General features: G+C 34.6%; 1 protein-coding gene across 2 annotated transcripts in view; it reads right to left on the reverse strand.

Annotated features, from left to right (window-relative positions):
• The window catches only part of LOC140437228 (pH-sensitive chloride channel 2-like), a 117,225-nt gene that overhangs the window by 4,865 nt on the left and 86,097 nt on the right, over positions 1–26,263 (reverse strand). For both annotated transcript variants that reach the window (XM_072526608.1, XM_072526609.1), the window contains 3 exons: positions 18,192–18,341; positions 11,053–11,214; positions 5,748–5,913 (listed from right to left, as the gene is read on the reverse strand). In XM_072526608.1, coding sequence (XP_072382709.1) covers positions 5,748–5,913; positions 11,053–11,214; positions 18,192–18,341 — 478 coding nt within the window. The remainder of the gene's footprint in view (positions 1–5,747; positions 5,914–11,052; positions 11,215–18,191; positions 18,342–26,263) is intronic.

Consider the following 26,263-nt stretch of genomic DNA (forward strand, 5'->3'; position numbering starts at 1 on the left):
GAAGAAAACACACATTTACGTATCATTTCCAAGTAGGTAGTCAACTAATTCAGGTGTGCAAGACTTTTTACCTAACTACCCTAGCCATAAGTCAAACATCTATATACACCGCACATGAGAAAAAAGATATACTTATCCAATATACCCCATGTCCCGGCACAAGGTAAACATACAAAATTCAGGGTCCCTGAAGAAGACGTTAATTTTGTAAAGATGCATATCGAGTCGTTCCCACATGTAGAATCACAATACTGTAGAGCAAACTCACAACGTCAGTATTTAGACTCCTCACTTACTATTAAAAAAATGTATGAACTCTACACTGAAGTCCGTATATCTTCCAGTAAGCAACCAGTTAAGGAATCATTTTATCGCAGTACATTTTCTAATCAATATAACTTACACTTTCACGTCCCTAAAAAAGATCGGTGTGATCTATGTGAGGAGGTGAAGGTTCAGACGCAAAATGATACTTTAACGGAGGAGAAGAAATCGGCGTTTGAGAGGCACATTCAAAATAAAATTGCGTGCCGTGAGAATAAAAACAAGGATAGAGAGACTCAGACTACATTTCTAGTTTTTGATCTGCAAAATGTGTTAAGTTGTCCACATGCTGAAGTCAGCAACTTCTACTATAAAAGCAAACTCAACGTTTACAACCTGACAGCAATACTATCAAGCACAAAGCAGGTATATTGTTCTTTGTGGCACGAGGGTTTAATGGGAAGAACTGGTAACGATCTGGCAAGTGCTCTGATAAAAATTTTGGAAGCAGTATTTTTGGATAATCCAAATTTAAGTTCTTTGTTGTTGTGGAGCGATAGCTGCGTCTCCCAGAACAGGAATTCAATCATGTCTGTTGCAATTTCTCTTTTTATCCAAGATCATCCCAACATAGATACAATTACAATGAAATTTTCAACGCCCGGCCATTCATGCAACCAAGAAATAGATTCTGTGCACAGTTGTATAGAACGGGTTTTAAAAAGATCAGAGTATTATTCGCCAGTATCTATATTACGAATTCTCTTAAAAGTAAATTCAAAAAAGCCGTATAAAATACTGCAATTAAAAAACAATGATTTCAAAGATTATAAAACATGTGCTGCTACATATAATTACAAATCAATTCCCTTTAGTCAGGTTGTTGCCTTGAAATTTACACAATCTGTGTTTGAGGTAAAATATAAAATTAGTTATTTACATGAAAATTGAGAGGAAGTTGTTATTCGTGATTCTCGTCCTACAAGAGCTGCAGCTGGTAGTATTAATATGCAACCCCCATCTCGGTTATCGCTAAATAAATCCATGCCGCAACAAAAAATACAAGCTATAAAAAGTATGTTTAGATGGATGCCTCAAGTTGATAAAGATTATTACATGACTGACTATCTTTCCAAAATAATTGTTTATTATTACTTGTTTATAGTGTTATAATGTTATAATATATTTTTGAGGAACTTTAATTTATTTATTTGCAATAAATAGAATTAAAATTTTGTTTTTTTAAAAAGTGTTTGAAAATACAAAGTTGTATGTAATAAACATTACAGCAATAAATTTTTTCAGTAGTATAACATAGTTGTATGTTTTTTTCAATATCCACATTTTTGGAGAAAACCCTAATTTTCAGTATGGCCCTGCTTAAAACCTGACACATTGTAGCCAAATTTTACGTCTGTACTCATCTTAAATATTTATTTTTACAAGGGCCAGATTTACAACCATCAAAATTTTGTATTCCGTTTTTCTCAAAACTAGATTTACTACACATACAACAGTGTAACTCTAGGGCAACGATATTTAAGCTGTCCTCCATTGATGTATAAGTTGTTTGGTTTTATTTGGTGTATTTTAGTAAAACACACTGCTTTAGTTTTGAGGGTATTGAACTGAAGTCCACTTGTGAGTGACTATTAAATGTGAAAGGCTACTGGAAACGGCAGAGATTTGAGTACTGAGAAGAATTACAGGAAATACGCTGAGAGATCGAAAGAGAAGTGAAGACAGAAGAAAATGTAATGCACAGTGTATAAATGAATGGATACAAAATAAAAAAAATGAAATAACCAAATGTAAGGAGTAGAAACGTGAACGTTGAAGGCAGAAACTCTATCAAAACTTCAGGCTTTTGAGCTATGGTCATACAAAAGGATCTTGAAGATACCATGGACAGACAAAGTCATCAATTAATAAGTACTGCGGAGGATGAACACAACTGCGGATTTGGTCAACATCGTGAAGAGCCGTAAGCTGCAGTACTTGGGACATATGACATATAATGAGAAATCAAGGCAGATACGAGCTACTTCAATGCATTTTGCAAGGTAAAATTGAAGGAAAAAGGGCCCCAGGACGAAGAGGAATATCCTGGCTTGCTAACCTGAGAGCATGGTATAGAAAGATCTCAACACAGCTATTTCGTATAGCAACCAACAGAGTCATCATAGCCAGAATGATCGCCAATGTTCGGAACGGACAGGCACCCTAAGAAGAAGAACCACATAAGCAGAATGGGGGAGACCCGTGTCGTCAAATTAGCAAGAGATAAGCAACCAATCGGCAGAAGAAGTATCGGACGTCCGCGCAAAATATGGAATGACAACCTTCCATAGAGGTAGTAATCCGCCAATGAACAAGCAGAATTATTATAAAGAGGAAGAAGAAGAAGAAGAAGACAAGTAATAGATATTGGCCTATATGTTTCGGTATCTGATTTTGATATACTTTGTTTAGGAATAGAAATTATTATTAATTTTTTTCAGGATTTTGGAAATCAATTTTTCGAGAAGATTAGGTTGTAGATGCTGAGTAAGTGTTCTTTAGATGAGTAGATGAGGTTTTTTTTTGTTTTGATCTTCATAATATATGGTACATTTTTCTTTATTTCTTTTATTCTTTAAGGAATTTGGTGAATAGTTTGCGTCGCTTGAATTTTTTTTTATAAACTAATGCCAGTGTGTTTGATATTTTATTTTGAGATTTATATATTATAATATTTTCCTCTAATAGATTTAGTCAATTGTTAAAACGTATGTTATTCAAGATTCGCGATTTGCTTTTTTGATAGGAAATCTGGCTATAGCTCTTAATCGTTTGAATTCCAAAGAATTTTGTTTCTGTCGTTTGAATTTATTAAACGCTGGATTGTTGTATTGCTTGTTTACATTCATGGTTTCACCAAGGAACTGGATGGAATTTACTGGTGAAGGTAATTTTCCCAATATTTTTGTAATTTTTGTAAGTTCTATTTTACCTCTGCTGTAGATGCTTGTTCGTTATGAATAATAATAGGATAGTGACCACTGGCGTATGGCTAGAGTAATACATCCCATGAATGCATATGCGTTGTTGATGGTTCGCATATAGATGTCGAAACGGGTGTCTTGTGGATCATTAAGTAGATTGAGGTTGAATTATTCCAGAAGGGATTCTATTTTTCTAACAAGATGTGCGTTGAAGTCTCCAATAGGAAATTGGAATAGGTATTTGCTCTAAGATGTCCAATATTTCGTTATGGTGAAGTTCTTGGTTGGGGGGAATGTATATGTTACATACAGAAAAGGTAGTTACGTCTATGATTCTTACTTTAATTGCCTCGATGTTTGTTTCTAGTGGTATTGCTGTGCTATTAATATCGTTCTTTATGTAGATTGCTACTCCTCCGCTGGCTATTTTAACATGTTGTCTATTTTTAAAGAAACAATTAAAGTTTTTTAGTTTATGCACAGTGTTTTTTTTAATTAGTTTCTTGTAAATATAGAATCATTGATCTGTAGTTTGAGATTAGTATTTGCAACATTTATAAATGGTAATACCTATTTAGATTCCATTGTATTAAACTAGTGAATGTTTTTATTATATAAAGAGGTGTCTGTATAGAGGTGTCGCTCTCAGCCTCGATATGGAGGAAGTCTGGATCAATTTGTCGAAGAATTTTATTTCTTATTCGGGTGCATCTACTTTTAATTTTTCAGTCATTAATTTAGGGTGTACCTTTGTCAGTAGATCTGTGACTTCAGAAATTTCATTGATTGATATACTCGGTTCGCTATCTCCAGTCCGAACTATCTAGTGAATTTAGAAATTATTTTTTTGCGAAGTTAGTTACTTTTTGACAGACTCGAATTGGCTGGAAATTACTATACAACCAAGCACACGTACTTATAGCTAATATTAATAGTAAACAAACTAAATAGTATATAAAATAGAACTTTACAAATTACCGACAATAAAAATGTTATGGGTTTAGTATACACTTCCACTATTTAGAATAATTCTTCTTTTTTCAAAGAAAGAAGTCTGCAATAGTAGTATACTTGAGCTATTAATACTGAGAAGTAGGAATTGTTGTGTTGTAGGTTTCCGACAATGAATCTGTCAAAATATGCCCGAGCTAAGTAAATGGAGTATATACATCTTTCCAATGCTTAGTGGGTCTGAAGATTCTGAACAGTTTTCGAATAAATCTAATGGATGTTTCTAGTGTAAGGGATAACTGAATTTGTGATCTCTAAATAATTCTTCTGTTGGTTTTAGCATTTCCTCTAACGTCTTTTTTGGTTTCTTGTTTTGGTTTAATTTAGTCTTTTTCTGTTTGTTTTTTGGTAATTTAAAAGTATGTTCTGATAAAGGAATTAGAATATGTCGAACGCTCAGAAACTGTGCTGTTTACTGGTACTGAATCTGTATATATTTGGTTGGTTAGGAGTTTTGTTCTTATTATTTCCTATTGCACACCTTTTGATGTGGGGTTCAGTGTGTGGGGTTTGATTCTTTTTGATGTCACTAGTTACTATTTTCGTCACCTAATTGTTACTTTTTTCAATAGGGTTTTCACCTGCTTCTGTATTTTGAGATATTGAAGTTCTCTCGTATGATACAGATACCTTTGGTGGACAGTGTTTTGCTAAATGCTTGATATTTTAGCATAGTTGGTAAGTCTGGTTATCTAAAGATACGATATTTTATATGATGTCTCCTCATGAGTGATAACGGTATGGTTGGTTAAATGGGATATGTAGGTTTGCCGCTTCAAGCTTATTATATGCTGGAATTCAGGACTTGAAATCCCTATCCGTAACAATGATAAGGGCGACAAAACGTTGACACTTGCTTGCAATTTAGATTCTAAGATTAAGTGCGGAATAGACAGATACGTTAGAAAGTACTAGTCGTTTTCTGGGAGTGATTAGTAGACGTGCTTGTAACATTTGTGGTTAATTTTGATTTTCCGTGGTTGGTAATAAAATCATACAGAAATTTTTCATTTGCTAAGTAAATGCATATTCTATTAGATAGCCTTAAACAAAAAATAATATTGATTGGTCGAACTATTAGGCTTAAACTGTGAAGATAGTCTTTAATTTTGGTGTTGTCAATTGCTTCATTGCATCATTGCATTTGGTGTTGTAGATCGCTTGATTTCTTGATGGAAAAATACTGACGGTTGGTTTTACGGAACAGTAATTTTAGGTTATAGAGATTGATGGTATGGTGCACAACTAGGTTGAGGTGATGTAGATGAGGATGCCATGATATAGTTATTTTTATAAGTATACTAAAGTAATTGTAAAGTAAATCGTAAAATTACAAAAGTAATTTTACGATTCGTGATTTATATTTATTAAATAAAAAAATACGTAAAGTAAAAGATTATTTGGAGTCAGCTATATTGTTATAAAATCCAAAAATTTATCAATGTATAAGGAAGAATTTTGTTAACCAAAAATAAAACAATTACTTACTTTCGTCTCCATATTACGTTTACAAAAGCAAACTCAGCGAGTGAAAAAAATATAAAACTTGTACATGCTAAGAACCAAATTTCGCTCAGTTTTATATATGAAACTTTGGGTAAATTTTTGCTTAAATTGGCGTTTAAGGTAATAAAAGCAAGCATAGTTGAAGTACCTGTAATGCCAAATGAAAATAAATTAATAAAATATTAAAAATAAAAATAATGTAATTAGCTAATAAATTAAAATAAACAATGATAAACTAAAATTAGGAATTAAAGAAAAAGTTTTTTCTTTAAAACTTTTAACAGTTGATAATATCATCAAGCACAATATCTTAGAATTCAAAGTGAAGAATGATATGAATGTAATCTATATAAGATATATGAATAAAAGGGGAGTGGGAGGCGGACTTGGAGAAGTAATTTTTTCCTGTACAGGGAAACACCTGCAGGATAAATCTAGGATCAAGGGAAACAAAGCTATGTAGAGATAAATAATGAAACAGATGGATATTGAAAAACTGAGGTAACGAAGTTTTAAGCAGAACTACGATACAGAAATATTCCAAACCCTAATAAACACAAATAACCTAGACAATGAAGAAAATTGGAAAAAATTAACGACAAAAGTATTAAAAGCAGCAAAAAATACCATAGACAAAAAGAAGAATATTAAAAGAAAAACTCCCGAAAAAGAGTTAATAACATCTTGAATAGCTTCACCATATCCTTGGAATACATCTGAGTTGGAAAATCCACATTGGCTCATCAACAGAAATGGTCCGCATAAAGAGTGAACTTACTGAAAGCTTTGAAGTAAGGTCTAAAACAAGTTTATGGGCTTTTTTATACATTGTGTATATTGTGTAAATGCCTTGATATTAAGTAAAGTCAAATTCATCGTCTTTACAAAGAAACGCCAATTATATCCGAACGACTGCGGTACCTCGAGGGCGAAAGGCGATTACCTCGTTCCACTGCAGCGTATTGAATGCATTAAATGCATGAACGAGGTAATGAAGGCAATGGAGAAGAGAGAATATCCTGTTTATCTGATGAATCTGGTGGCGGAGTATATGTCCGAGAAAAGGATTATGGTGGAGAAAAGCACGAGCGTCGACGTGACGGCCGAGGTGCCTCAGGGATTTGTCTTGGGTCCGACGCTATAGAACCTCGCATATACCGGGGTTATCAACTATGAATACGGAGACGGTACAACCCCTTTCCCATTCGCGAATGACCCTGCTGTGCGCGCGCGATGAGCCAGATCTCAATTCTCGGAATTCTCGCGAATCTCAAGGTTCGGAACGTAGGCGGTATCGTAAACAAATGGATGAGGCAGCACGGATTGAAACTCGCGGCAGAGAAAACCGAAGTCAAAAAAACCGTTGCACCAGAATGGAAACTGAGGGGAACACGTGAAGGGGGTGCCACGGAAGGCTGCTAATAGTGCGGCTGCGTTGGGGTGGGTGATGTCCAATATTGAGGGACTTAAATCCGAAAGAAGGAGGACCTTACATGGTGTTGTGAAGTCGATCGTCCTCTACGCGGCATCAGTCCGGAGTGGTGCGGTAAAGATAACGGCCAACAGGAGGCTCATGCCACGAGTAGACAAAATAAAATCTGTTGCGAGTGGCATACGCCTACGGGACTGTGTCTGCGGCAGCCTTGTGGACTATCACTAGATGTCGCTGTATGTGTTGGTAGTGAAAAGAGCTGTATGAGAGAAGATACCTAAACCTTACTATGGCTGAGAGAAGACACGTAAGTATAAGGTCAATTGAAAGATGGTAAGAAGAATGAAACAACACGGAGGATATGGCTCAGTGAACAACGAAGCTGATCCCGAGCATAAGAGAGTGGGTGGACTGTGGTCACAGGCGACTGGATCATTTCCTAACCCAGGTGCCCACAGAACACGGGTGCTTTAAGGCCTACCTCTCTAGGTGCGGAAAGGCTGACACGAATGAATGTCTATACTGCGAACACTCGGACACTATGACACATACGATGTTAGAGTGCACCAGATGGATAGTGGAAAGGAACAGAATGGAAATAGAGACTGGTGTGATTTTGTTACAGTAAAAGAAATGATTGAGATATTGATTAAAAATAAAGCAGGTTGCACTAGTATACACAATTATATCCGTGCAGCGATCAAGAAAAAAGAAGGGGAAAAAAGACAGCTGGACCAACGGCGAAGGTAAGAATAAAAGATGCTGTAAGTTAAAGGTAGAAAGTGAGATAGACTGTATGGGTTAGACTGTGAGAAAGGAGGAAATGCCCGGCTGGGAGTGATACCGTACTAGAAGCGTTGAGGGTCTTCCACGCGCTAACTGGAACGGGGTTCCTCTAAAAAACCCAGTTTTGGGACCAAAAAAGGGGAATACAGGGAAAAGTGACAGGAAGCCTCCTTGCAGACAGTCTGTGGATCAATGAAGGTAGTGCTTCGGAAGTGATGCCGGTCTTCCTTCCCGATCGCTGGATGAAATAGAAGGGCCTGGCTTAGCCACCTGCTTTAGGCGTTCGGTGTAGACTCGGCTAAAGTATCTCGGGAACTATTGTTCCCGTTCGCTTGAGTACGAAGAACGAATCCTGCACTAAGATCTGTCAGGCGCCGTCCTGGACTGAGATGTCTTTTGAAGATTCCACACCTCCCTAATAAAAACGAAAACAAAAAAGGGTGAAAAGCGATAGGCTGAATCCACCGATGTTTCATCTGGCTCTTAAATATATAAGAGTTGCTCTCCTAACAAACAACTTTCAGACTACGCTGATAATATTAACATCATGCCCCGCAGAGTGAAAGTAGCGATAGAAACATATTCACAATTAATCTCGATTAAAAATAAACATAGACAATAATACCCGCCAAGACAAGAGCGAAGAGATCCATAAATCAGAATAGAGGACGATGTTAAAGAAATGAAGAGCTTCGCATACCTAGGATTCGAATTAAATACGGAGAGAACACAAGAAGGCGAAATTTAAAAAAATGAAGAACAACAAACCTTATTTCTTGCTGATTGACATATCCCACTCGTAAATCGTAAAGATATAGTACATTGGAAATAACAGAAAACAATCAATTTGGTTTTCTTCAGCTCTTTGTGTATAAAGCTTTTGTGAATGTAATTTTAAAAATGTATTCTCACGACAGAACTAGATTAACATTCCTCCTCTATTTTTCTCGTTTCCCTTTACCCTGTCTTATTTTGGCCTATGACTTTAAGGCATAATATTAAGACATAACATTAAGTTCCTGGTTTTTGGTCAGTTTTAGAGACTATTCCAGAATCTAATACAAATTTCCTATTTTTACTTCAGTAGATTCGGGGGTAGGTGCATGGATCTAAATGGCATTCATGTTAAAGAGTCCGGAGCTAATCTTCCATAGTACCTATAGCTTTATCACGTATGGGTATAAATTCGATCATTGTCTTAGCTATTTCTCTATTAACTATTATGGCTACACCATTTCTATTTTGTGTAGTCATTTCCCAATAAATTGAGGCAGTGCTCACCCATAACGATTTGGCTGACCGGAGGATTCTTAGCATCCTCTCTACATTTATGGGCTACCTGGGACTGAGGGCAGTTTCTTTCTGATTTCCAGCTATTATGGCATCCTAAAGATTTTCGTACGCATCTTTATTATGATAGCTATCTCGTGGTTTTCGGCATATTTATGCTCTTGACCACTACACCAGTACAAAAAGATACCCTTATTGGGAATACTTTTGTTTTTTATTGAAGTATTTTAATAGTCGTAAAACATGACTTTTTTACATGATCGGATAATTTTTTACCTTTTAACACCCGTCGCTTATTTTTTTACATAAAAAATAAACCTTTTTAATTTTCTATAACATTAAGCAAATATTATCAAAGAGTTTTATTAGCAAGTTTACCGGTAAAATAGTTCTTAACATTCTTTGTACGTTGTACTTGTACGTTGTAGTGGTAACAAGAAATAATATATTTAATATTTAAAAAATTATTTTTTCCTTTATTGATTCTTAATTAACATCGCCAACGCAATTTTGTAACTGATAAATAAGCAGCCTGTTTATTTTAAAACTTAACATACAACTTTGGTACCAAAAACAAATGGAGTGAACTGTAGATCATTTTCTAACTTGTCCTTTTAACTTGAGCAACAAAGAAAGAATAAACTGCCCAACAAAAAGTATTCATCATCATCATCATTGGTGCTACAGCCCTATAAAAGAGCCTCGACCTTCCCAAGTCTATTAAGCCAGTCAGTTCTATCCGTTGCCAACTGTTGCCAGTTTGCTGTGCCTATTTGTCTACCATCCTCATCTACACCATCCCTCCATCTGAGTTTTGGTCTACCCCTACTTCTACTTCCCACAGGTTGTGACATAAGGATTCTTCTAGGAGGGTTGTTCTGCTGTGATCTTGCTAGATGTCCTGACCATCTTAGTCTTCCTATTTTTCTAAAAAATACTACGTCTTTACCACCAAATATATGTTTATATCTGTGATATATCTCGTAGTTGTACCTCCTTCTCCAAACACCATTTTCACAGATGCCACCAAATATTCTTCTCAGGATCCTTCGTTCAAATATAAGCAGAAGATTTTTATCTGCCTTGGAAATGGTCCATGTTTCCGACCCATATGTCAACACTGGTTGTATAAGGGTTTTGTATATGGTTATTTTTGTTTTTTGGCTTAAGTTTCTGCTTCTCATATGTCTACTCAGTCCAAAATAGCATTTGTTTGCTAGGATTATTCTTCGCTTGATTTCTTTCATCATGACGTTCTCCTTGGTGACCAGGGAGCCTAAGTATGTGAATTTGTCCACCACTTCAAAGGTAGCATTATCAACCGTGAATTGGTGGCCGATGTTTCTGGCTCTGTTGTTGGGTGATTTGTCAACAAAAAGTATTGGCTTCTATTAATGCATCAAACTGCTGAAGAAGTTGGTATACCAAGACAGCATAGACAAGCCTGGAAGGTGATTGAAGCGAAAGACAAATTACCAACCTACATGCTGGCAATATTGTTTTCTTTGTGCTATTTTACATGTTTAACTATCTTTAGTGCATACCATAATAGAAATCATGTATACAATATCGTTTTAATATCGTAACAAGAAGAATATTACAAATAAACATACATTAAAAAAATAATACCGAATTAGTATGACACAAAAATTACTTTTGCACTAGCATATTTATTTTGGTTCGTTTCGTTGTACACAGTTAAATCTCTATAAATGCTTGTATAAAAAAGGTTTACTTTAAGTACCAAATATAAAATAAAATTAGTATTTAGTGACCTACCCAATACAACTCTGGGAGGAGAAGCATCAGCTTGTAACCAAAACGTAACCCACGATGTACATACCAATAGTATAGATGGCAGAAAGTAATCCATTATATAATAACCGACTTCTCTTCTAAGATTAAATTTAAACACTATGGCACTATAATTTCCACTTTTACCTAAAAAAGAGAAAAATATTTTTAACAATAATAAGTTGCCTATTTGACAAAAAGTAAATCTTATGCTAAAAAGTATCGTAATCTCGTTCTGCAGAATAAAGTAACTACAGAATAAAGGCGTTATGATTCAAATTCTTCTCAGAAAGATAAAAGACAGACGAATACAAGAATGAAATTATTAAGCCCATCAAAAAATTTAACGTATACTCGTTTTGATCTCATGTACAACAAGAATGAATCAGAAGAAAGATAATAAACGTGGGATCGGAAGACCCTCCAGAGATTGGCATAGACGAGGTAAAAGCCAGCAAAATTATTTCCAATTAATGAACATCTAAGATGGATTTTTATCAATCGATGGAATAAGTCGGATTCAGAAAATAATTTACCACTGTCGATCATTTGCTTTTAGTGTAAATTTTTATAGAAAATATTTTACGTACATTAAAGAGAAATGGGTACATCAAATTTAATGTACCTATTCACTTTTAATTTTTGGAAGTTATCAGTCATAATGAAATATTAAGAATTAATACGGGATTTATACCCTTTTTATTATACATGCATCAATTAGATCAAATTAAATTCAAATAGGTGCAATCAGAATTTTAACAAGATGTCAACATCCCTTCGAAGCTTTTCACTTTATTATGGTTTGTTTTTTAATCAGGAGTAAACTAAAAAGACAGATTCACACCCAAAAAAGTTACTAGAAAAGTCACCAAATACATCTTTTTTGGTTGATTATCTCGGCTTTTCCGTAATCTAGTAATTAGTATCGGACAACCTCACCCGTTGATTCTAACCTAACTTTATTTGTTTATGTTTGAATAATAAATGTTTCCAATTCACTTCCAATATATATTTTGTTATTTTTCTAATTTCAATAAAAGAATGTTGGATTGTTATGAAAAATTTGAAGAATTTTTAAAGTTTATTTATGACATTGTAGAAGAAAATCGTCCGGAACGTATACGAAAGCGATATATTCTATTATTTAATTAGCGCATTACTTTAGTAAGTCTTGATTTTAACAATAACTATTCTGCAAAACTAACCTGTTGCCTGTTTTATTTTTGCTACCCTGGCTGTTATTTTCATTCCAGGATTATCAATTTTTATTTGTTTGTACATGTTTATAATGCATTATTTTTCATTTGATGATATATGACAAAAAATTTACTCGGCGTTTTTTAGGTGCAGAAGGATAATAACCACTAGTACTTCGCATTGAATCCATATTGTTACATTAATAACACTAATACGTCACTAAATAGTTCTGACAATAACTGTTTTTTATATAAATGCAAACGAAAAATCTAAAAATTAAAAGAATAACGCAGAAAATCCAAAAAATCGTCGATATAAATTTTGAATTTTAAAATTTCATAAATGCCATTAGTGTCAAAATGTCATCATTTAGTGGAGTAAACTTGCCTGCGGTTGGACAAATTACAAACAAGCATTACGGCGCGGTAAATTTGAATTACTCCTCCTGGTTAAAAAACAAACCATAGCAGAATACGCCATCCAACAACTAAAATAGAATTATAAAGGAACTATCATGAAAGGCTAATGCTCTAACTGTCTTAGTTTTGCTGATAATGCCAATATTTTAATGACCAGCTGAAATGATAAAGCAAAACCTAGGATATAAGGTTTTAATCAACATAAATTGTACATATAATGTTAACAAAAACAATAGAAATTAATATGGCAGTGACAGTGACTTCTTTCAAACACTGACAGCATAAAGTTGCCTACAATATTAGAAGTCTACAGCCAAAGCAATACTAAGGAGGTTAATATCACATCATTCTCCCACACTATAATCTTCCAAATACCGTGGTAAATGACGAATTCTTTTAGATCTTCTAGGTAGTGCTGAAGGAGGCGATAAGCTCTGTTCAGAACTCATTGGGGGTTCTTCAAGAAGTAATGAATCCGGTGGAGGGGGAGATGTAGATGTATCTGCCAGGGGCTGCATGTTTTGCGTGGTTGTATTGGATGAGGAATCATTAAGACTCGAATGTAACTCATGTGGGTCTTCTACGAACACTGATTCTTGACCTGGTATATCTAGTATTTCCCCTTCACCTCGTCCACACGGAGCCAGATGACGATTAGACACTGTGGTCTCCCGTCCGTCTTTCAGTTTAACAAAAGAGTATTCAGGATTTGCCTCTATTACCTCCACTTCCTCTACGATAGGCTGGTACTTGTTCTTCCGATCGAACCTTTTCATCAAGACATGCCCAGATTCTGCTAGCCATGACGGTATTGTATTCCCATTTGGAGATCGACGTGTGTGCACGAACATCCTTTCATGCGGCGTACAGTTAGTTGCGGTACACAACAGTGAACGAATGGAATGCAGCACGACAGGTAGGTATTGTTCCCAATTCTCAATAGGTGCTTCATGTGATTCACAGGCCAGTTGAATAGCTTTCCAGACAGTAGAATTCAACTTCTCCACTTGACCATTTCCTTGAGGATTATAAGCAGTAGTTCTACTTGTAGCGATTCCTCTGGCGTTGAGAAACTCTTTGATTTCAGCTGACAGAAATTGAGCCCCCCTATCCGAATGAATGTATGCAGGCATTCCAAACATCATGAATAAGTTATTTAAATTCTTGATTACTGTTTTGGCACTAATGTCACTGCATGGGAAAGCAAATGGGAATCTGGAATACTCATCTATTACCGTAAGAATATAATGATTATTGGTATTCGAAGGCACTGGTCCTTTAAAGTCAATACTAAGGCGTTCGAAGGGAGATGTGGCTTTTATAAGCTTTGGAAAAAGCCCCTCATTTTTAAAGTATCTCGGCTTAATTTTAGCACATACCCCACAGTCACGAGTCATAGTCTTGACTTCATTGAGAGAGAAAGGCAAATTCTTTGATTTTATCCAATGAAACATACGTGTTACCCCTGGATGACAAAGTGCATTGTGAAGTGACTTGAGTTTTGATGCACCTGCCGCCGTGGTAGTAGCACAAGAGCAGATGCGCGATAAAGCATCCGCTGCTTGGTTGTCTTTTCCTGGTCGATACACAATGTCATATTTATAAGGTGCCAATTCAAGTCGCCATCTTTGTATTTTCTCATTTTTAATCTTGCTGGAATGCTTCGTGTTGAACATAAATGTTACAGACTTTTGATCAGTAATGATTGTGAAAGGCTTTCCTATAAGAAAATGGCGCCACTTCTTTAGAGATTCAACAATAGCATATGCTTCTTTCTCCACAGCAGAATGGTTCAGCTCACTAGAGTTAAGTGATCTTGAAAAGAAAGCAACGGGTCTGGAATCCTGACTCAAGGTAGCAGCAATTGAGTGTTCTGAAGCATCAGTTTCAACAACAAATGGCATATTTTCGTTGATAGCGTGAACAGATGACTTTGCAACTATAGATTTCAGATTTTCAAAACAAGATAAAGCATCTTCGTTCAATGGAAAATTGTTGACATGAGCTAATGTGTGGACCCTTTCGGAAAATTTGGGAATCCATTTTGAATAATGGGCAAACATACCTAATACCCTTCTGAGAGATGCAGTGTCATTCGGTGGAGGCATCTTTAATAAGGGTTGTAGTCTGCTAGCATCGGGCTTTATGACATGGTTTGGTCCTATAGTATAACCAAGTAAGTTTATTACTGTTTGATTGAATTTGCTCTTGGTTTTGTTTAGTGTCAAGCCATATTTGTCTGTGGCCTTCAGAAAGTTCTCAAGATTTTTGTCATGCTCTACCTTCGTCTTACCACAAACAGTTATATCATCAAGATAGGCATATGTCCCTTCAAGGTTTTCTGTGCGTATGAACCACAGTGTCTAATCGTCATCTGGCTCCGTGTGGACGAGGTGAAGGGGAAATACTAGATATACCAGGTCAAGAATCAGTGTTCGTAGAAGACCCACATGAGTTACATTCGAGTCTTAATGATTCCTCATCCAATACAACCACGCAAAACATGCAGCCCCTGGCAGATACATCTACATCTCCCCCTCCACCGGATTCATTACTTCTTGAAGAACCCCCAATGAGTTCTGAACAGAGCTTATCGCCTCCTTCAGCACTACCTAGAAGATCTAAAAGAATTCGTCATTTACCACGGTATTTGGAAGATTATAGTGTGGGAGAATGATGTGATATTAACCTCCTTAGTATTGCTTTGGCTGTAGACTTCTAATATTGTAGGCAACTTTATGCTGTCAGTGTTTGAAAGAAGTCACTGTCACTGCCATATTAATTTCTATTGTTTTTGTTAACATTATATGTACAATTTATGTTGATTAAATTGAAATGATAAAGCAAAACCTAGGATATAAGGTTTTAATCAACATAAATTGTACATATAATGTTAACAAAAACAATAGAAATTAATATGGCAGTGACAGTGACTTCTTTCAAACACTGACAGCATAAAGTTGCCTACAATATTAGAAGTCTACAGCCAAAGCAATACTAAGGAGGTTAATATCACATCACCAGCAATATACATGTTTTTGTTAAACATCGCACTTAATTTGCAATCTGTAAATTTTACAGTTGGCAAATGTTAATAACAGTAACAAAACTATCCAGTGACAGTTTTCTTTTACTTATCTACGGTTGGGTTTGGAAAACTTAACTACTGCACAATACTAGTCTACAATACACTAAAGAACAGTACTAAGGTTGGAAAATTATACAGGCAGATTACATGGAAGATGCCTTCTTAAACTTTGCTGGACAGGACGTCCCTTCGCTTCTTTAGCCTTCTAATATGTCATTTTGATCAGTTGCTATCAAAAAGTCCTCACAGACACTTCGTCTAAGGACTAGCAACCCCAGTGGAGTCCTACGTGACAATGTAACTATGTTTATAACTTAAACATCATAGTTTACAAATATCAAAGATGTTATTCAAAGTTTATCAAACTATATTTAAAGGGTTTGTACCCACATATTTATTGGCTTCAAACATGTACATTCAGTAAGTATTAACGACACTTTTTTAATCACCTTGGTCAAAATTTTAACTTCCGCCTTTGCTGTAATTAAGTGGTTGTTCTTATTTCAGGACAGCACTGATGATAGAATAGTAATTCCGAAAACGTTCTGCGATATAGCTGGAAAGGGTTTTTTTTAATAATATACCTTTTATAAAGGAAATGTTTTAAATAAAATTTTTTTGAAGTGTTCATTTCAAAAGAATTTAAATGATTTCTGACTGCACTTTATTTGGACAAGAAACTTTTTTATATTTGAAGGATTAGCATTGCTGCCTCAACTTCATCTAATTCGTATTCGCTATTTATTGTTCTTAGTTCTCAGAACGATTCTTTCACGTAGTTTTTCATATTTATTGTATTTGTCCGATACCTATAAAGATGTTTTCTTAATGACTTTTTATTTTTCTTAATAAATTTTGGACAGTGATAAATGACATGGTACATAGAAAAAATAAGTGGAGAAACTTATCTCTATTATGTCATATTTGTCCTGGACATAAGACTTACGCCTAAGTGTAGAGAATATAGATTGAAAAAAAAAAGGAAATTTTTTAATTTTTGGCTCATCTTGATATTACAGCAAAACTTCTTCTTCATCTTTCTTTACTTTTGCACTCGTGTCGTATTCAAGCCAAGAATAAAGAAAGAAGACGAGAAAGTAACATTGATAGTTAATTTAAATGTCATTATGGTGTCAAAAAACCTATATCCTAAAAATTTTCCTCTTAAGATTTCCAGAAGGAGAACAATAAAAATTGTTTATTTTAAGGTTACAAAAAATAAAAAGCCTTATTTTATGAAGAATAATTCCAAAAACATTATTTGTAAAGAACAGTTGGAAATTAGTTATTTGCCAAAAAGTGCAATTAACCAAAAAAAACTTTGTAGCGTTTTAAATTATAATACACATATCAAAAGACAGAAACAAGAGGAATACGTTACCGAATTTATCATTATATGTTTTGTAATTGTATCCTTATTTTTAGTTCTTTTTTATCATATGCATTAATACCAGTTTATATAACTTGTAGTGTTATATATAATACTTACCTAATAGACATATACAAGTAGAAATATTGTAAATTCCAAATTCAAAACCGATACAACAATATCATTGTAAATTGTTTGTTCTATGTACAACATTTTATACCTTATTATAAATTTTATATGCTGTTTTCTATCAATGGTATCTCGTAAGTCTAGAAAGAGGTGAATCAAATCCTGTCTGACTAATAGACATATAATACCTAGACAGCATGCTACAATCTAGAATCGTTCCCCCAGTTCTACAGGGAAAAAAGATACAAGCATATTTGCCTCTCTTTGCGATATATGATAATCGATGAAGTAGTTAAAAAATCTAGAGAACATAATCATACAGCAAATGCCGCACAAGTAAAAGTTTCGTTATTCAAACAAGACATTCTTACTGCTGCTAGCAATTTTCGTGATCCACCACACTGTATTATGTCTCAAAAATCAAGTGAAATAAGTGACGTCACGAAGGCAGCTTTACCATGTATATCATCTTTAAAGAGAAGTATCCGAAATATTCGTGCAAAAGGAAACAAAGGTCCAGCTATTCCAAGTATAAGAGAAGACAAAGTTGTACCAATGGAATATAAACGTACAGCAACAGGTGATGAATTTCTTATATTTGATTCCGGGCAAGAAGAGGATCGTATTTTAATTTTTTTTAACAGATAAAAATATTCAGTTGTTAGGACAGTACCATTTTTGTGTACTGTACTTTTTGCTTACTAGCAAAAGTCGACTTCATTGTGTTTGCAAACAATAGCTATATCCGAACGATGGTGGTATCCTGGGTTAGTATTAATACAAGAAAGACGAAAGCTGTTATTTTTTTAATTACTACCTCTGGTCGGATTTAAACTCACTACTCTGTACTTTTTAAGCTGAATAAGTTACCGATCTTAGCAAGGCATTTACAAACAATTTTGATAAAATGTTTTGAACTTACCTTGTCCACCTTGATAAAATTGATTTGGCAAAATATGCGATTCTGTCCAACTTTCCTCTATAATAAATTCAGTCAAATGAAGATTTTTTCCTATCGTAAATGGAGAAACTGTTTCCCATTCTATAGCTAGATCGGTAGCATTATATGCCCCTAAAAAATTAAAATATATTTATACACATTCTTTTCGTAATACAAACATACATTCTAGGAAAGACACACTACACATTGCTTATAATTTTTAAGAAGTATTTCACAAATGAAACAATAACTATATTTTTTCATCTTTACAATTACAATGAGATACAAAACTAATAGTAGTGATTTCTTAATATTGTTCTGAAGCTATTTTCTTGTGGCATTTTAAGGTTTGTATTTTGAGAACGATTTCCGAAGTGGAAATTGAAACGTCAATAAACGTATTTTAACCTTTAATTGTGGCTTATTCCCATTTAAATAGTAATTAATAGTAGTGAAACTAGTACTAGTAGTAACAGTTACTTATACAAGTATGAGAAGTGTAAGCTTTAATGGTCGGTTTTTTTGTAAAGATACACTGTTAGAGGCGTTTATATGTCTTGTTGCGACATTTTAATTGTTTTTTCCTGACGTATCGTCTGTAACTGCAGCAGATTTTATTAAAGACGGAATTTTTCCCGAACCAGAATCAGGGAAAGCACACGGCAGCTTCATTTAGCGGAAATATAGTTCTTCTCACGGCCTTTTTCAGTGTTTTGTTTTTTTAGATTACGTATAATAGATAAAGATTGTATGCCCGTGATTATTTCTCAAAGAGAAGGTAGAAACCCAAAGTGGAACCTAAATAAATCTCTGTGGAGTTGGCTTTTTACCGAATTGGATGAAATTCTAGATTAGATGCACCTACTAGTAGAAACTGCAAAAAAATTATCTGAGTTGAAATAAGCGTGACTAAAAGATACATATCAAGAGGTTATGGTAAGGAATACATCTCTGGTTGGTCAAAAACAGCAATGAGCTACACCTAATTCTCCTTAGAAGTGGTTACCAAGAAATAGCTAATGAACTGCTTGATAGCCTGGATGTAGCGAGATAAACGCCTTAAGTCTAAAGTTTTGTGACTAAAATGAACTTTCAAACAACAAGCCGACAAGCATGGACACTACTGAGATAACTGGGAAATGGGACTTCCTTAACAAGAAACACAAGAATAATTAACATCAAAATCGTATCTGATATTGATATTTAGAGCACCAAAAGATAAATCACATACAATCAAGGTAAAACAAGAATTTAAAGCCCTCAAAATCCGAAGTCGCAGAAACTGAATACGCTCGTCGCTTCACAAACGAAGAAATAACAATAATTCTCAAAGAAGTAAAACTAAGTAAGGCTTAGGTTTTGATATTATCCTAATCGAATTTTTAATAAACACCGAGAAATATACCATAAAGTTGATGGTTCACTTTTTCACATATATCGTGAAGAATGGTAACATATCAAAAGAACTTAAACTCTCAAAGTTCGTTGCCATATTAAAACCTGACAAGCCAAGTAATAATAATCCCAAAAACTACACGCCAATATCCCTATTATCAGCAACGCTTAAGTTACTAGGACCACTTATTCTCAATAGAATCGGCACAAAACTCCTTAAAGCAATACTAATCAAACAGGTAGGCTTCTGATCAAAGGAGAAGTTACATAGATCCAGTTCTTTTACTTACCACCTTCACTGAGGCAGAGTTTTAGAGAAAACTTAAAACTACAGCCGGATTTATAGGCCTAGTAGAGGCCTATGATAGAGTTTGGAGAGAGGGTATGGTTTGCAAGATTCTCCGAATAATTTCTAGTAAATCCACTGCTGAAATAATGGATTGTATGCTGAGCGAGCAAACAATTCAACCAAACCGATATTGGAACACCTAGAAAACTAGAGGATGGACTCTCCCAGGGATCAGTGCTAGCTCACCTGTACTTCTGGACATCGCGGATATACCTGAAATAACATCGAGAAAGTTTGGCTACGCGGATGACTGGTTCCGTGTAATAAGAAGTAAACTATTTAAAGAAATTGAGGAAACCCTTACTACAGATTTAGACACAGTAGGAAAGTATTTCTGTAAATTAATGCTCCAACTTTACACCACGAAAACAGAAATTACAAGCATACAGGAAGAATAATTAAACTACACCACAGTTGCTTAAATAAAATGCCAAAGCACCTAGAAGTGAGCGCCCATGGAACTTTATCCTTCAAAAGCATCAGAAAAAAACAGCGGAAAAACTGAAATCTAGAAACAACATCACTCAGAATTGTGACTGTGTACAACTACAACCCTTAAGACACTACACATAACAGTGCCCCACAATATCACATAATGGCAGGTTAGAGCACTTCATAAGGGTGACTCGTGAGTCGATAGACTTCTTCTTCTTCTTAGCCTTCTGTCGTCCATGTTTGGACATAGGCCTCTCCTAACTCCTTCCATCGGTCTCTATCCTGAGCAACATATTTCCAATATGTTCTGGTTATTCTTTTAATGTCATCAACCCAGCTCATCTGTGGTCTTGCTCTTGGTCGTTTACTTTCGTAAGGTCTCGTAAGGTCTGGATAGACTATACAGGGTGTTTCAAAAAGGTATGTCATAAATTAAATCACGCATTCCGGGGACAAAAATAAATTGATTGAATCCAACTTACTTTGTACAAAAGTGTACACAAAAATAGTTACAGCCCTTTGAAGTTACAAAATAAAAATTGTTTTTTTTGCATTATCTCCTAAACTACTTGACATTTTGTAATAGAAATGGACACATTACTTTCTTGTTCTGAAAGCATTTTTCATACAAAAGATACAACAAAATCTAAGCGCACAGAAAATTTTATGAGGGTGTGCAGCCCTAAATCCCCCCAAACTTTTGAGTACGTTCAAATCAAATGAATTTTGTGGCATCATTAGTTTAACACATTATTTTTAAAACTTTTTTGCCTCTTACCACTGTTTCGAAAAACTAGTTTTTTCCTAGTTGGCCATAAAATTACAATTAGTTTTTACGGATACAATAATTACAAACAGTTCCATCAATAATAGTCAATAATTTGAAGCTATCATTTATTCTGTGAATAAGATTAATATTAAAAATTTTGATATTACAATGGCCTACATATTTCAGGAAATGGCAGATATGCATTTAACTTTAGGTAAGTTGGATCAGATCAAATTATGATTTTAATAAACTATCCGGAGTATCGTAGGCGTTATGCAGTAAAATACCCCAATCGAAATACACCCGATAGACGATTATTTCTGACCATTGATCGTCATTTACGGGAAACGGGTACATTCCAACCGCAAGTTGCTGGCAATAGTGGTCGTTTAATAATGGATGCAACTGATGAAGACATTTTAGAAATCATTGAAGTCCCTGGAACAAGTAGAAGGGTAATAGCTGCTCAACTAAATGTTCCTCACGTAAGGGTTTGGAGGCGTTTGAAGGATCAGCTGCTTAAACCCTATCACTTAACAACGGTTCAAGAGTTATTGGTTGAAGATTATCCTAAAAGGATTGGATTTGCGATTGTTTGTTAATGGAAAACATTCATTCGAAATGTTAATTTTATTGGAAATATTTTGTTTACTGACGAGGCCACCTTTAGTAGAAATGGAATACCAAACCATCATAACGAGCACATTTGGGCCGAAGAAAATCCTCACGCCAAAAAAACGACTAATCACCAAAGGACTTTCAAAGTTAATGTTTGAGCAGGAATTGTGGATAACAATCTAATAGGCCCAGTATTTCTTCCCAACAATTTAAATGGTGATAATTATTTGCAGTTTTTGGCAAACGATTTACAAGAGTATTTGGAAGAAGTGAATATTGCAATACCTTTGCAGGCAGTATCCTGGTCAGTGGATTGAAAGGGGTCGTGACGCACCTATTTCTTGACCACCCAGAAGTCCAGGTCTTAACCCCATTTTTCGTCAGAAAAATATGATTTTTCAGCGCATTCGGTTTTCCCTATTAAAACGATACCGAATGTGCATTGAAGAAAATGGGGGTCATTTTGAACATTTATTGTAATATCATATTTATAGAGGTTATAGACATTTTTTGTACTTGTTAATTCATTTAAGCTGTTTATTTAGTTGCACGTAATTTTTTAAAGGTTAATGAAAATGGCCGTAACTTAATAAAAACTATTTTTTGAAAAAAGTGATAGGAGGCAAAAAATTTTTAAAAATAATGTGTTAAACTAATGATACCACAAAATTCATTTGATTTGGACGTACTCAAAAGTTTGGGGGGATTTAGGGCTGCACACCCCCTTAAAATTTTTCTGTGAGCTTAGATTTTGTTGTTTCTTTTTTTATGAAAAAATGCTTTCAGAAAAAGAAAGTAACGTGTCCATTTTTATTACAAAATGTCAAGTAGTTTAGGAGATAATGCAAAAAGAAAATTTTTATTTTGTGACTTCAAAGGGCTGTAACATTTTTGTGTACACTTTTGTACTAAGGCAAGTTGGATTCAAACAATTTATTTTTGTCCCCGGAATGCGTGATCTAATTTATGACATACCTCTTTGAAACACCCTGTATATTAATAATTTAGATGTACGTTTGTAAAATTGTAATAAATCTCTTATGTTCTATGCGAGGTAGTATTTTAGGTGGAATTTTTATTTTTTAGTATCTGTTTATTACAATAAAATATTTTATATCCTGTCTAAATTTTTAAAGAAACAGTATCGCCATTTTTTTAGTATTTTTATGATTGTATAGAGTAGCTTACTGAAAACTGTCCATCCTGATATTTGGGTACACTTATAAGATTTTGTGTTAAAACAGGCCGATTTTAATTCGAAAATTTATACATTTTAATAATGCAGATCTCTGTCATTTGTCACACCTTTGCCAACAACAATAATGTTCTTCCAATTTTACAACCACTTTTTAAATAGAGGATATACCATTTGTGAAAAATAATAATTGGACACTAACTAGGAGGAATATTCAAAAATCTATAATTTCTGGGTCAATATTAACTCTATGGTATATAAAAAGATGGAGTGAAGGTTAAATACCTCTTAAAAATAAAGGCAACGCCTAGGTTTCGCTTATATGTCAATTTTTTTCCATCACATCAAAAGAATAAAATGAATTTTACAACAAGAGTAGGAACTTTGTTAGATGTATCATTGTTTTGATTATACTCATTAATTCATTTTAGCATAATATTACAACTTGCGAATTTCGGGTATAGTGTAAAATAGGATTGTAACGCAACACACCGCTGCATATTCGATTTTTACTAGATAATAACTTTTTAATTTAATTAACTATGCAGAAAAATATTTATGTAGGTTTTAATTGTAAAAACACATTTATAAAAAGCAATTTTAATATAATTTTATCAAAGTAGATAAGATACGAACATGCATTAAGTTACAAATAGACTGATTTATTAATAATTTTCCAATCAATATTGCACATCATGTCTTTAACCGAATAACTTAAGAAAATATATTAATTTATATTTAGATTAAATTATCTACAACCATTGAAGTGAAGTCTCAAAAAATCTTGATAAACTTAAAAAAATATTTTAAGTTAGTCAAACAATACACTTTCACAAAAGTTCATTGGAACCGGTTCATTGGTAAATGCCTAACTGATAGTGACGAATGGGTCACAGATAATCTAAAAAATTAGCCAGCTCTGCCAACGAAGCCTACCTCCTACGTCCAGGAAGTCATAAGTCGCGCAATTCTGGCGTATTATGGGAGTACGTAATATAGCAGATGAATGCAGAGCATATAGAATGACGAGGGAGAAAGGCGGGTTTTTGCGCCTTATAATTGGAATACACCAGCGAACCATTACAAACCCGCACTGAGGCAAAGGTACGCCTCACAACCCCCAACATGAAAGTCACATGCAAATTATGGCCCTCATTCTCTGTAGTCCCAAATGGCTCTGAACTGGGTATATTTCGGGATTAAGCCAGGAAGCAAAAGGTAATTAAATAATTTAGGGTGCTAAGAATCTACAGAGTCTAAACCGTTATCAAAATAAAACAACAATGCCCTATAGTTCTAGATCTGAAACTAGAAAGAATAAAATCACAAAGCCAACAGTAGCCAGTATAAATATTAACAGTCTAAAAGAAAACTCAGATCACTACGGAAGGACAACTATTGATGAAAGATTACATGACCAACTCAACAGATCTTAATTAATGGAAATCATCCTTGATAGCGTCAAGGAAATCGGAGGCCCGCAACAACAAAATAAATATAAACTGTCATAATAAAACCAAAATACTGCTAAAACAAAGAAGTGAAACTAAAGTAAGTAGCAACTTATAAGGAATACAATACACAAAACTTTGTAACACAATAAGGAAAAGTATTAAGGGATACATAAGAAAATACATTGAAAGGTTGGTAGAAAATACAATCGAAAACAAAAAAAAAATCTATAAGAAAACAAGGAAAGCATTAATCATTGGGAAGAAGCGAATCATTGCTCTAGCAAACAAAAAGACCAGAATTACAGACAGAAATTTATTAATACAACTGGTTACTAAATTCTACATCCAACTATACAAAGCCCCCGGAACACTTAAAGAAGCAATAAGTAACCAATAAGATGTACCAGAAGTCCTTCCGAAAGAAGTAGAATCGACAATTACAAAAATTAAAAGCAGTAAAGCAGCTGGAATAGATGTCATAACAGTGAAACTGTTTAAATACGCTGGCAAAAAAAAACCCTGGAAAATCTTTAGCATATAATTCTCTAGAAAAGCAGGCATATTTACGAACTGCCTAAGATCAAGATGCATACCAGAACACTGGAATACAGCAATCATAATTCTGATTCATAAGAAAGGTAACAAAGAGGATATCAACAAACTACTAACTTTAAGTCTAGTATCAATCATATACAATATATTCACAAAGATCATCAACAACAGATTAACAAATGCATTAGATGCTACATAGCCAAGAGAAGTTGGCTTCAGAAATGGATTCAGTACTCTGAAATATATCCACACGTTTCGAGAACTAATGAGTAGAGCTAAAGAATATGAAATATCGCTAGCAGATGAGAAGACTTTGGATTCTAGATATCCCAAGGTAGTAATAAAAGCTTTGACCAACCAAGGCATTGACAAACCGTACGTAGAGACTTTAGCAAATATAAACAGACAAGCAAAAGCTTAGGTAAAAATGTATGAAACCACTCCAGAATTTCCCACTATCTGAGGCGTCCGACAAGGAGATGCAATATTACCAAAGCTCTTCATTGTAACTCTAGAAAATATATTCAGAAGAATAAACTAACAGAGAAAAGCTTATTCATTGCGACATAAATGCAGCTAGCAATGAAGTGCTGAAACCAAGGTCACTGATATTATGGATTCGCCGATTTGTCTGTCCTATGTATGTTTGTGGACAACTGGAACAAGGTATCTCGTAGACACCATGGGGGATTTTTTCTTTTACGGATCTGACGAGATTGGACAACTGGAGAAAGTAGTGAAGATGGTTTTGATGTTTAGAGGGTTATGAGTTATACTGATCTTGTTAGTGACACCTTTGATAAAACTTAAAACGATTTTGGGTTGATCAGGGGCAAGGTTTTATTTTAAATGGAATGGGGTTTAGATCTTTTTAATGCTCCTATTGATTTGGGTTTTGTAGTAGCCGTTTTGTAAGAGTGTTTGCCTTATTGAATTCATTTCAAATGATATGTAATTGTTGTCGCTAAGTCTTATGGAACGGGAAACAAGAGGGTTGACAACTGAATTAAGTTGGGCGGGGCGATGATGTGACTGGGCATTGAGATAACGGTTTGTATAGGTGGGTTACTGGTACACGGAATAGAAAAAACTGTGAGGCGGGTGTTTCTAAATTAGAACATCAAGGAATGGTAAAAACGCTTCAGACTCAACTTCCATCATAAATTTAATACTGGGATGTATTCCATTCAGATGGGAGAGGAAGAGATCTAATGTGTCTTCAGTATGGGGTCAAATGACAAAAGTGTCATCAACGTACCGTAACCAGCCGGTGTCTTGGGAGATTTA

This window comes from Diabrotica undecimpunctata, chromosome 3 (genome assembly GCF_040954645.1).
Source record: "Diabrotica undecimpunctata isolate CICGRU chromosome 3, icDiaUnde3, whole genome shotgun sequence".
NCBI lineage: Eukaryota > Metazoa > Arthropoda > Insecta > Coleoptera > Chrysomelidae > Diabrotica > Diabrotica undecimpunctata.